This window comes from Garra rufa, chromosome 24, assembly GCF_049309525.1.
Source record: "Garra rufa chromosome 24, GarRuf1.0, whole genome shotgun sequence".
Lineage (NCBI taxonomy): Eukaryota > Metazoa > Chordata > Actinopteri > Cypriniformes > Cyprinidae > Garra > Garra rufa.
The window spans coordinates 9590952-9605642 of NC_133384.1; the positions used below are offsets into that span (position 1 = coordinate 9590952).

The 14691-nt window shown below is 31.8% G+C and overlaps 1 protein-coding gene across 1 annotated transcript in view; it reads right to left on the bottom strand.

The window, feature by feature from the left end:
- The window catches only part of piezo2a (piezo-type mechanosensitive ion channel component 2a), a 235552-nt gene extending 223659 nt beyond the window's left edge, over nucleotides 1-11893 (bottom strand). The window contains 1 exon segment of the mRNA XM_073830385.1: nucleotides 11830-11893. Within this exon segment, the coding sequence (XP_073686486.1) occupies nucleotides 11830-11893 (64 nt within the window).
- Between the last annotated feature and the right edge of the window lie 2798 nt (nucleotides 11894-14691).

Consider the following 14691-nt stretch of genomic DNA (forward strand, 5'->3'; position numbering starts at 1 on the left):
TATCAATTAACAGAAATTAATCAATACTGACAAAGGAATATAATATACTGTATGGCATTTATTGCCCTATATCAAGACTGATATTTCTACAGTTGAGGTCAAACGTTTACATACACCTTTCAGAATATGCTAAATGTTAATTATTTGATCAAAATAAGAGGGATCATACAAAATGCATGTTATTGTTTATTTAATACTGACCAGGATAAGATATTTTACTTAAAAGATGTTTAAAATAATAGTTGAATTCATATTGACTTTACACCCCCTTGATTCTTAACACTGTGTTGTTACCTGAATGATCCACAGCTGTGTTTTTTTGTTTAGTGATAGTTGTTCATGAGTCCCTTGTTTGTTCTGAACAGTTAAACTGCCTGCTGTTCTTCAGAAAACTCCTTCAACTCCCACAAATTCTTGGGTTTTTCAGCATTTTTGTGTATTTGAACCCTTTCCAACAATGACTGTATGATTTTGAGATGCATCTTTTCACACTGAGGACAACTGAGGGACTCATATGCAACTATTACAGAAGGTTCAAACACTCACTGATGCTCCAAAAGTTAAAACCATGCATTAAGAGCCGGGGGGGGGGGGGGGGGGGGTGAAAACTTTTGGAATTTGAAGATCAGGGTAAATGTAACTTATTTTGTCTTCTGGGAAACATGTAAATATCTTCTGTAGCTTCTGAAGGGGAGTACTAAATGGAAAAAGTATGGTATTTAGGCAAAAAAAGATAAATGTACACATCTTTATTCTGTTTAAAAGTTTTCATCCCCGGCTCTTAATGCATGTTTTTTCCTTCTGGAGCATCAGTGAGTGTTTGAATCTTCTGTAATAGTTGCATATGAGTCCCTCAGTTGTCCTCAGTGTGAAAAGATGGATTCTTATAAAAAAAAAAAAAAACTTTTATAAATTCAACTATTTTTTCTTGTGGCCTATATGTAAATGTCTTTTATGTGGAATATCTTATGCAGGTCAATACTAAATTAAAAAAAAACATGCATTTTGTATGATCCCTCGTATTTTGCTAAAATAGCAGATTCTGCAAGGTGTATGTAAACTTTTGACCTCAACTGTATATATGTTGCCTATAAGGCAATACATAATTTTCAAATACTCTTTATAGTGCACAACATATATAAACTGCTCTAGTAAATAATATACTAATATAAAAAAATATGATTTTATACTATAATATGTAGCAATCTGCATATTAAAATATAGCATATTGAAAAAAAATGAGAAATTTTGAAGTAGAAAGACTAAAATGATACTCCAATAATATTTGAAATTGTTCCCATTTCTAATAGTTTTCATATATGTTTCTACTTCATATGACCGTATATTTCACATATATTATATCTGTGTATGAGTAAATTTGATACAGAACATAAAAACAACCCTGATTGAGTGTAAATGGCACTGAAGGTTAATATAAAAAAATAATAATAATCCAAATAGTGATCATAAAACCCAAAATAGAGAACCGAAGTCAGTTTTACAAGGAATTGCATGATTTTAAAGTCCTTTGCAATACGTAAGACTCTCAGAAGTTGATCGCCAGAGAACACAAAGAACGGTTGCATGATCTTGGCAGGAGTAACAATGCAGCGCTCTTGGTTCTTTATGAACAGCGGCTCTGAGGTGTGATGTACAGCGGGACGCTGCTGGCGGCTTGGCTTTAATTGCCGGGGTGAGAAACGCTCTGAACATAGGTCTTGCTTGGCCAGTGTTGCACAAAAGCTCCTTTCAGGTAGTCGAATGTATTTCAGAGGGTGAGCTGTCAGATTACAGACAGGAAACATTTAAGATAAAACTCCATGAATAGTCCCACTATGCAGAAGAAAAAGCAACACATGGCCGATCAAAACGCATTTAATATAAAATTGGCTCTGGACCATTTCAAACCGCCCTGCATATGACGACTCTCTCTGGAAATGAAATACGGCGTCATATTTATGATTAAACGCTCGGAATGTGATACGGAAAGCTATAAAGCCCTTTGATACGTGAGCCGTATCGTACATCGTTGTGACAAATGGCCTAAACGGAACATAAGCGCGCGTCTGTTCGTGTTGAAATCTCCACTGTCTCCTTCAAACTCCAAGACATCATTAACATTTACAGTTGTGCTGTCTGGACTAGCTCATGCAGAACTAAGACATCTCCTCAATGGAAGATGAAGTGGCGTGCCAACTCCGCTACAAACGAACCTAATTTTCTGCGGGAGAAATCCCACGATCGTTGACGTTTCATGACTTCTTTGAGTTCCTGTAATCCCGAGAGCTTTTGTCTGCTGTCTAGGGTGGCACCCCGCCGGGATTTGGACACAAAAGAGCAGGGAGACGCAGGACAAAGCGGCGTCGAGGCCGCAGGAGTATAACTAAGCCGTGGCTAAATGGAGCATGACTCAAAACGCTTACCAGTGAATGTTGCTCCTGACTGACAGATTGCTGAAGGAGAGGTGTTGAAGAAGCAATTAAGGTGCATTTACTGGCAAATTTTCATGAGCGAAACTCAGGGATTTCAATAGGAATTCGAGTGATTTTCCAAGACTGTTCAAGCTGGTCAAAAGAAAGCTGTTTGATTTGAAAGCAATTTTGACTCAATTGACAGTAGGGTCATTCCGTGTCAACTCAACCAGAGATCCCAGGCTCAAATTTTGGATTTTGCTAATATTTATTCTGAAGGAAGATAGACATATATAGTGATGAAAGCCAAAATATTTAAAGTCATGGATGAATATTTACTGAGTAATTCAGTATTTTGTAGAGGGAGGTCAAAATGCCAATTTTCACCTGAGATTCAGAGTCAAGTTACAGGGGGGTAAAAATGACTTTGGAAAGATGGCAGCAACATTATCTCATTTGTACACAGAGATTGGTAGTTATATTAGTAAATTCAGTTGACTTTAACAATCCTTATAACATTATGTGCCAATCAAAAATGAAGAAACAGCACTTTAAGTTGTTCTCCTAAGTTTGCATGCTTGTAACTCAAGAAGTATTAAAGATTTCTTAATGCCCTTTTAGATATTAGATATAGGGTCTTGACAAACATTTTCGGCATCTTTATTTTTAATGGCCTATGAGATTTGGTTCTAGAGATATTGACATTTTAATATGGCTCCAGGAGTACATCATTAAAATTTAGGCATTTTCAGTGGTCAAAAACCAAATGTGGGTCAGTTTGCAAAAATATAATACTTATTTTATTTTACAAATAATGTTAAAACTGGAGATGTATCTCGTTTCTTTCTGTTAAGACAACTTCGTTGAACATAGCAGTCTGGGTGCCATAAATATTCTTTTTCCAATGTTTGAGCGCCTATAAATCAAGAAGTATTAAAGATATAGAAATATGATTTTAGTCTCTTGTTGTTAATAAACATTTCTTTTAGAATCTTAATTTTCAAGGCCCAACATCATTCAGTCCCAGAGATATGAGGACCTCAATGAGGCTCCATGTTTAGATTGTTGAATGTTACCCATTTTCAGTGGTCGAAAACCAAATGTTGGTTACTTTGTATTCAGCTGATACTTATTTTATTAAAGCAACAATGTCTGAAAAAGAAATAATGTTGAAATTAGAATTGTATCTTGTTTCCCTCTATCAAAATAATTGCATAAAACATAGCTGTTTGAGTGCTAAAAGTGCACTGAAAGGGTCAAGTTGAGGCACAGTACCTTGCTTTCTGTAGTTTATTGATGAGATTCTATATTTGAATCAGTATCAGGTATATTTAGCAGAAGGGATTTTGTTCATTTTAACAGCTTCTGAAGTTATCAATAGTTTAAGCCTGCATTATAACATGTAACATGTTTTAAACAAATCCCACGCCTCATAAAGAAGTGTGGTTGCTTTCGCCACACATTGCATTCACATCTATCAAAATGTGCCTCATCTGGATTAATTATTAGAATTTTTTTTTTTACTGTTATAAAATATAAAGCATAGTTATAGATCCAAGTAGTATCTACTGCTAAAGGGTATAATCTGTGATAGTACCGAAAAATTTAAACTTCTCTTACACTTGAAATAATTAACACTGTATAATTCTGAATTCTAGGAAAATAGAATCCTGTGTAATCTTAATAATTTTAAAATTTCTTCTTCTTCAGACATTGTATCTATCAGCTGTACACAAAGTGACCAACATTTGGTTTTCGACCACTGAAAATGGATAATATTTAACAATCTAAACATTGAGCTTTATTGAGATCCCCATATCTCTGGGACTGAATGATGTAGGGCAACAACTTTTAAGAAAACAGCCTTTTAAAATATGTACTGTAATTGAAATCTATTGACACAAACAGATAAAGTGCTATAAAAGAAACACTTAACAGTGTCTTTGGAGTGTTTTCTTTCCACTAGTCTGAAAAAAAACAAAAAAAACACTTGAAACACTAAAAAGCCCAAAATCTCAAACTTGACAGGTGCATGAAAAAACTGTGTTTTTGCCTGTAGTGTCTCCCCTTAAAAGAAGAAACATATTATTTAGCAGAAATGTCTCATTGACATGAGCCAAAACTTAGAGTGGGCCTTGATTTTATCCTTTGGAATTGATTGAATTGTGAAAAGAAATACAGTGCAGAATACGAGTTTGCTTAAAACTGACACTATCTGTACGGGAAAGCCAGAAGCTCATTTCTGACTTCATATTTTGACTTTGACAGCATGTTGTTTCATTTGAGTTTGGTATTTCTTTACCAAACAAATCATGTTTGCTTTCAAACAAGAGTAAAGGCTTCCGAAGTCTTGAAGCTACAGTCGAAACTAGCTAAAGGGCACCGGGTTAAATGCGTCTACTAGTCCTCTGTGACTTCATTTAGTGGAATAAAGAGCTGTAATGAGAGCATGACTGTGTACAGCGTGTCTTTAATGTTTCAAACGTCTTTTTGACTCTGCAAAGCCACAAATGAACTGGCTGTCTGCTGGTTTAACCAGCTCAAAACTCCAGTTCAAACACAAACAAAACCCAGAGACATTGGCTTCTTAAGGGGAGACACTGCCATTTTTTCATGCACCTATCAAGTTTGAGATTTAGGGCTTTTTGGTGTTTCATAAAGTGTTTTTTTTTTTTCAGCCTAGTGGAAAGAAAACATCCAAAAGACACTGTTAAGTGTTTCTTTTATAGCATTTGTGTCAATAGATTTCAGTTACAGTACAAATTTTTAAAGGCTGTTTTCTCAAAATGAGTTTTTTCTCCTACACTGAGCCATAAATCTCCACTTCAGTAGCACTTACACACACCAAACTTAACATTTTTATTCCTGTCTATATCCTGAAGGTTTTCACAGAGAGATTTGTTCATATAGAATTTGCTTGACTTTATACCACATTGTATTCCCCCAAAAATGATTAAAAAAAAATACATTGTTTTCTGTCTGTTATATTTTTTCTAAATTATGGAGTGACAAAATGACATAAAAATCCTGTCTGTAAAAACTTTTGACTCTAATATGTCCAAAAAATTCGAATTTTAAAAACATCCATTTTTGTACTAGAAATGTATGCAACTTAGTGCATATTTCATTAAATAATGTCTCATTTGCATATTTAAACATAATATTTTAGAAAACTTAGTTGTTGTTTTTTTACCCTATTCACCTGAAGTCTCGCCTTAAGTAGATCTTAAGTAGAAGCCCAAAACATAGGCAGGTACGTGAAGATAAACACTTCTACCTACGCAAGGTCAAACTCACAAATTGTTATTTTCAGAAATGTCAGATCGCAATTAATAACCCAACGTAATGCAAAGTTTGCACACAGGTAGAAAGGATGAAGAGAGTCGTATATAAGGAAGCCGTGGCAAATATTTGATTCTGTAAGTTTTGGTTGCATCTTTGTGTATCACATGTTTACTTCCTGTTAAGTGCATACAAAATATTTCCCCAGAGTGCTATAAAATATTTAGGTATACCAAAATGGAAATCGTCCCACCCAAGAGCATTTACGGAAATCTCTTCAACTTGTGTTTACAATGCTTCAGTTATTGACCTAATACTGATAACATTTGGAAATTATTCATTTGGTTTAAAGAGGAAGCCAGTGTTTTATTTGGATTTGACTTTATTACTTACGTGAGCCTCTTTGGGAAAACCGCTAAACTCGAAATGGATGGAAAAGAGCAGGATTTGACCTTTACATCATACTTGAGAATGAAAGAAAGTCACTTTCTAGCTGTTTCTAAGCCTAAAAGCCATATGAAATCAGTTTTATTTTTGGTATCTAAATTCCGTATTTTCTATTTTTTTTCCCTGATTTTTTTCAAACTTTAAAATAAAATGAATAACAATTAATTTAACAAAACATTGCATTTTTTTTTTTGTAAAATAAAATGTTGCACAACAGGACATAGACAAAAGCGTCTCTTGAATGTATAATATTGCTTAAAAATAATATTATTATTACATTAAAATGTACATTTTAGTATACAGTAGGAACATACACTCTTAAAAATAAAGGTGCTTCACGATGCCATAGAAGAACCTTTTTTGTCTCAATAGTTTAAAAGGGATTTTCCAGACGAGTAAAGAGTAAAGAACATTAAACATCTGAAGAACCTTTCTATTTCACAAAAGGTTCTTTGTGGTGAAAGAAGGTTCTTAGGATTATAAAAAGGTAAGAAAGAGATGGTTCTTTAAAGAACCTTTGACTGAATGGTTCTTTGTAGAACCAAAAATGGTTCTTCTATGGCATCACTTGAAGAACCTTTTAAAGCACCTTTATTTGTATTTCTGCCATAATTTCTTCAAGTTTAACCAAACTTTTATTTTCGCTCAAATTTTTTATTTTGCTAATATTTATTCTGAAGAAAGATAGACATGTATAGTGATGAAAGCCAAAATATTAAAAGTATTTTCACAGTTTTATTTATTGAGTAATCCACTATTTGTAGAGGGAGGTCAAAATGGCAATTTTCACCTGAGATTCAAAGTCAAGTTACAGGGGGGTAAAAATGACTTCAGAAAGATGGCAGCATCATTATCTTATTTTTTACACAGAGATCAGTAGCTCTATTAGTAAAATCTGTTGACTTTAGCTATCTTTGTTGCATTATGTGCCAATGGCGACCATTCAAAAATGAGGAAACAGCACTTTTTCAAGTTTTTCTCCAAAGTTTGCGTGCCTGTAACTCAAGAAGCATTAAAGATATTTCAATGCCCTTTTAGATATTGAGTTTTAACAAAACTCCCTTTTGTTGTCTTTATTTTAAATGCCCTATGAGATTCGCTTCCAGAGATATTGGAATTTCAATATGGGTCCAAGAGTAAATCATTAAAATGTAGACTTTTTTCAGGAGTCAAAAACCAAATGTGGGTATGTTTGAAACAATATGATTCTTCTTTTAATTTACTAGAGATGTATCTTGTTTCTTTCTGTCAAGACAACTGCGTCAGTCTGAGAGCCATAAATATTCTTTTCCAAAGTTTGCGTGCCTATAACTGAAGAATTATTAAAGATATTGCAATATGGTTTTAGATTCTGGTTCTTCATAAACTTTTCTTTTAGGCCCTACATCATTCAGTCCCAGAGATATGAGGATCTCAATGAGACTCCATGTCTAGATTGTTGAATGTTACCCATTTTCAGTGGTTGGAAACCAAATGTTGGTCACTTTGTATACAGCTGATACTTATTTTATTTAAACAACAATGTCTGAAGAAGACATAATGTTGAAATTAGAATTGTATCTTGTTTCCCTCTATCAAAACAACTGCATAAAACTTAGCTGTCCGAGAGCTAAAAATGCACTGAAATAGTCAAGTTAAAGCACAATACCTTTTGACGCCCCTTGACTCTGAATCTCAGGTGAAAATTGCCATTTTGACCCTCCTCTACAAAATACTGGATTACTCAGTAAATATTCATCCATGACATTTAATATTTTGGCTTTCATCACTATACATGTCTATCTTTCTTTAGAATACATATTAGCAAAATCAAAAATTTGAGCTGGGGAAATTTTTGAAATTTGGTTGATTTGACACGGAATGACACAGCAGAGCTTTTATTTTGATGGAAAACTCCAGCTTCATTGAAAACAGGCGTGCTTACAAAGAAAAACAATAGAAAACATCACAAATGACCAACAGCTCTCAACGAATTCCAGTAAAGTTTCATTACGCAAAGCTGACAATACGATACTAAAAGCACGTAGCACACAAATATTAGGTGAAATACATCATTTAAACCAAATTGAATAATTTATTTATTTTTCAGAGTTTAGAACTAATACCTGCTGAAAAAAAAAAAAAATGAAATCAGCTATTAGTTGGTCTTCCAGTCTGGTTTCCCTACTGAAGAAAACAGCTAATGCTGTTTTTAATCAGCATTTTTCTCTACTCATCCAAGCTTATTGCACTGCATTCTGGGATTGTTGTGAAGTGATGCTGCTTTACAATGTGACCCTGGACCAAAAAACAAACCTTACGTAGTAATGGCCGAAAATAAATTCACTGCAAAAAATGCTTTTCTTAGATTTTTTGTCTTGTTTCCATCCAAAAGATCTAAAAATTCTTAAATCAAGAAGGATTTTTTTATATAAGTAAAAATTATTTTCTTGTTTTCTTACCCCATTGGCAGATTATTTTGACTTGTTTTTTTCTGAAAACAAGACAATAATTTTACTCATCAGTTTTATTTTTTTTCTAAATTCTGTATTTTCATTTTTTTCTGATTATTCAATCAAACTTAAAATGCAATAACACGATTATAATAATAAAATCATAATATAACAATAAATTTACAACAAAACTGCATTTTCATTTTTTTTGTAAAATAAAATGTTGTATGTTTCTTTACAACTTAAACAAAAAACTTAAAAGCATATCCTGAATGTATGATATTGCTTAGAAATAATATTATTACTTTAAAAAGTACATTCTAGCATACACTCTTTAAAATAAAGGTGATTTGTGATGCCACAGAAGAACCTTTTTTGTCTAAATGGTTCTAAAAAGGATTTTCTAGATGAGTAAAAATTATTGTCTTGTTTTCAGACAAAACAAGTCCAAATGAAGTGTGTAAGCAAAATAATCTATAATAAATGGGGTAAGAAAAAAAAACTTATTTCAAAAAGAAAACAAGCTTATTTTTCTTACCCCATTGGCAGATTATTTAGCTTGTTCTAAGCAAAAACTCAATTAATTTTGACTTGTTTTTTTTTTCTTAAAACAAGACAACAATATTTACATTTTACTCTTGATACAAGAATTTTCAGATAAGTAAGAAAAGGATATTTGCAGTGTTGTATTATCTATTTTTAATAAGATATTAATTCAAGCTCATGTTCCATAAAAACATTTAGTAAATTTCCTACCATAAATATTTTATAACGTATTTTTTTATTAATAATATGCATTGCTCAGAACTTCATTTGGACAACTTTAAAGGCATTTTTTTCAATATTTAGATTTTTTTTTGCCCTCAGATTTTAGATTTTCAAATCTCAGCCAAATATTGTCCTATCCTAACAAACCATAAATCAATGCTTTCAGCTTTCAGATGATGCATACGACTGGTTTTGTGGTCCACATTTGAGTCATCTCAGAAGGCTACATACTTCTGTGGCCAGCAGTGTTGCGTAGTGAACACAGATTAGGTAAGTCTCTCACTAGGCACTGAAGCAGCTCTGTTTTATGTAGGCTGACTGTTCTCTCTGTGATCTTGTTTCAGTTGGGCGTTTTATCACAAATAAACAGTCTTTGGTGTTACTGAAGAATGGGGCGTACCAGCAGGCTGTGGGAAAGCAGAGATCTCGATTGTTAGCGATCTATGGCAAGAGCTTTAAGAAGTCAAGCCCTTCACTATCTGTGAAAACACTGAGCGTGAGTCATGAGAGATGGCAGATGTTTGATAGACAATCAACACACGGAGGAGCAGAAGAAGGCGTTTCACTCAGAAACAGACAATTGCGAGTGTAAATGTAAAATATTCTGTATTTGATCTCGGTGAGAGGGGAAAACCGAAGCGGAGAGAGACAGGAAGAGTTGCACGGCGCTGATAGACAGAAGCTCTGTTGTCTGTCTCTCTGCTATCAGACGCATGCTTACTTTAGCCAGACGGTCTGTTTGGACGAACACTGAGTGCAGTATTACTCATCTCACACCAAAACTACCAAAGAGCTTGAATTATTATGGGGAAAGATGCATAAATGGTGCATAAATCAGTGCTAGAATTTCTAAATGCTCACAGACTTGCTCACAAACAACAACAAATATCAAATTGAAACCAGCATTGCAATCAACAGCAAAAACGGGCAAAAAATTGCAGCATGCACTTAAGTATGTGTACCTTTGACCTACTTGGTAAGTGAAGCACTAATGATCGGTGAATTGATTATACAATCATAACTGATGGCTTTTTATGTCATGGGCTTTTTAAAGACTTCTTAACTTTCCTAACCTGATTGAGATAACATTCAGCAAATTATAAACTTGACGTGCAGCGAGTTTTTATATAAAGAATATATTGTAAGTTAAGTTTATGATAAGGTTTATGCTTATATTTAGTTATGTACAGTCCAAAATAGTCTAGAACCATGAGTTGACAAAGTACGGTCAGTAAAACTGATTGTTAAGCTTTACTGTGCGAAGACATTGTTGTTGATGAAAGATTTGAATAAAAACTAAATAAAATGGCTATTAACTGAATAACAATTTAGAAAATGATCTTAAAATGGAAACAGATCTAAAACAAGACACATTTATTAAGTCAAACAAATTACAACCAGTTATAATTGGATTGATTTTTTTTGTTTTCTTCTTACTTAATAATTATCAGTTACGTTAGCAGTCATTATTAAATCAAATAAGTAAAATGTTTCATTTGAATTAAAATATGTTTAATTAAATTAACTTCAAACTTCAAAAACATCAAATTTATATAAATATATGTCACCCTGGACCACAAAACCAACCAAAATACATTGTATGGGACACTTTTTTCTTTTATGCCAAAAATCATTAGGATATTAAATAAAGATCACGTTCTATGAAGATATTTTGTACATTTCCTACCATAAATATATCAAAACTTAATTTTGATTAGTAATATGCATTGCTAAGAACTTCCTTCGGACAACTTTAAAGGCGATTTTCTCAATATTTTTTGCACCCTCAGATTCCAGATTTTCAGATCTCTGCCAAATATTATTTTATCCTAACAAACCATACATCAATGGAAAGCGTATTTATTCAGCTTTCAGAAGTGTCAGTAAATAAAATCAAATAAAAATTGACCCTTATGACTGGTTTTGTGGTCTAGGGTCACAAATTATAAAATAATATATATTTTTTAAACAATATCCATTTATTTTTCTTTTTAATAAAATTATCTTACATAATAACCATACAATAAGTATGAAAATGAGTCAACTTTAATTTGAAAAAAAAAAGAGTGTTTAAGTTTAATTTAAATATATTTAATTAAAATAACTTAATATTATTGAAATAAAATAAATTTCTGTTATAGATAGATAGATAGATAGATAGATAGATAGATAGATATGTTATTTCATTAATATTAATTTTCTGATATGCACAAATACTTACAAAAAACAAACAAACAAAAAGAAACAAACCGGAACATAGTACATTTAATTAATTAAATTATATAACATTTTAATTCACATAAATAGCCTACATATTTTTACAATAATAAGAATAAATATTTATCTTATTTATTAAACTTCTTTTGAATTAAATGACCATCTTTATATAGATTTAATAAATAAAGTACATCCAATTCTACTTGTATTACGTATCATTCTATGTTCATTTCGGTTGCATTTCTTTCAATCTTTAGTAAACAAAGCCTTACCTGCAGCGAGGCAAACTGGCAGAAGCAATCTGAATATAAGTCCACACACCACCTCCGAGGCCATCATATCACAATCTGCGTGAGATCAGATGCTGAATGGAGAAATCTGCTTCCAGAGCTCTTCAGGTCCAGTCTTTCCGCAGAGTTCGGCCACAGGACATGATCCGCTCCGGCCCAAAGGAGCCCAGACTCACTTCAGTCTAAATCTAGTCTAGTCCTCATGGCAGTCAAAGAGTGAAGAACCTCAGAGTCCAGATAATCCCGAAGATCTCGCTCAGGTCTGCTCAGGTTCCTCAGTTCTCCTCAGACATGGTTTACAGTGGGCTATTCTCCTCAAAGCAGCAGACTGCGCGTCAGGTTTGTCGTCTTACCTGTTGACAGGAGAGACCATGGTGCTGGAAACAGCCCTAAAAACATTAACAACTTCCACATTCATTCGTTCCAACTTTGCAGGGAGTCCTCCAAACCCTGTAGCATGGCATATCCCAGTCCTCCGCGAGTTTTGAAAGTCCTGAAGTAGTTTTGTCCAGCGCAGAAAGTGCGTTTTTCTTGAGTCGCGGAGCGTTTAGACGCGCGTTCACGCCGCACAGCTGTGTCTCACTGGCATCTGGACGCACTTTTCTCCTCCTCAATGAACAGCCTGAAGGACCACCCTGCAAAACTGACAAATGACTCCACCATTCAGGAGTCAGGAGCAGATCATGAGGGCTGGGGTTTGGAGGGGAAGGGGTGGAGGCTCCGCTGGCCTCAGGTACTACAACTGCTGCTTTACACTTTACATACTCTCTGATAGCAACACACAACTCAATATCAATATATATTTATTGATTAATTGATTATATATATATATATATATATATATATATTTTTTTTTTTTTTTTTTTTTTTTTTTACAATAAAATATAATTAAAAAATATGTTAATATGTAAATTAAAATATAAATGTACATTATATATATATATATATATATATATATATATATATATATGTGTGTGTGTGTGTGTGTGTGTGTAGTTTTTTTAATTGATATATGTATATATATATATATGTATATATATATATATATATATATATATATATATATATATATATATATTTTTTTTTTTTTTTTACAATAAAATATAATTAAAAAATATGTTAATATGTAAATTAAAATATAAATGTACATTATATATATATATATATATGTGTGTGTGTGTGTGTGTGTGTGTGTGTGTGTGTGTATGTAGTTTTTTTAATTGATATATGTATATATATATATATATATATATATATATATATATATGTATATATATATATATTGTTTTTTACAATAAAATATAATAAAAAATATATTAGTTAATGTATAAGTTAAAATATAAATGTAATTAAATATATATATATATATATATATATATATATATATATATATATATATATATATATATATATGCATATTACTAATCAAAAATTACATTTTGATAGGTTTACAGTAGGAATTTTACAAAAAAATCTTCATGGAACATGATCTTTACTTAATTTCTTTACTTAATTAGTATTTTTGGCTTTGCTACAAATATACCCCAGCGACTTAAGACTGGTTTTGTGGTCCAGGGTCACATACATATATATATATATATATATATATATATATATATATATATATATATATATATATATATATATATTGACAATAACATATAATTAAATATATAAATGTATATTACATATATACACTACCGGTCAAAAGTTTGGGGTCAGTAAATTTTTCTTCTTCTTCATTTTTTTTTTAGTTGAAAGAAATTAATACTTTTATTCACCAAGGGTGTGTTAAATTGAAGTGATAGCAAATACTTACATTGTTAGAAAATATTTATATTTTGAATAAATGCTGTTCTTTTGAGCTTTTTATTCATCAAAGAATCCTGAAAAAATATCACAATTTCTAAATAAATACTTTGCAGGGCAACCGTTGCAATATATAATCCAATATAGATCATTCTAATAATAAATCAGTATATTAGAATGATTTCTGAAGGATTATGTGATATGGCTGATGAAAATTCAGCTTTGCATCACAGGAATAAATTATATTTTAAAGTATATTACAATAGAAATCATTATTTTATATTGTAATAACATTTCGCAATATTACATTTTTTTTTCTTTATTTTTGATTAAATAAATGAAGCACTGATGAGCACAAGAGACTCTCTTTAAAAACATTACAACTCTTACTGACCCCAAACTTTTGACCAGTAGTGTATATATATATATATATATATATATATTTTTTTTTTTTTTTTTTTATGTACATTTATATTTTAACTTATATATTTTTAATTATATTTTATTGTCAAAAAAATTATTGTGAAATATATTTAATGTATAAGGTAAAAATAAATCAATAGTTTATAACAGTGGCTGCAGCGCCACCTGCAGACCGTCAATGGAATTCACCATAAAGCCTCTTCTACTAAATGTGACCCTGGACCACAAAACATAAGGTCATAAGTCATAAGGGTCAGTTTTTGGAAATTGAGATTTATACATATTCTGAAAGCTGAATAAATAAGCTTTCCATTGATGTATGGTTTGTTAGGATTATTTGTTAGGGCATTTGGCTTTCATTTCAGAATCTGCAAATGTTGTCCAAATGAAGTTCTTGGCGATGCATATTACTAATCAAAAATTAAGTTTTGATATATTTACGGTAGGAAATAAAATATACTAAATATATTCATGGAACATGATCTTAAAATCCTAATCATTCTTGGCATAAAAGAAAAAATTATAATTTTGACCCATACAATGTATTTTTGCCTATTGCTAGAATTACACCCATGCTATTTTTTTTTTCAAGTTTTTTCATACTTTATGATT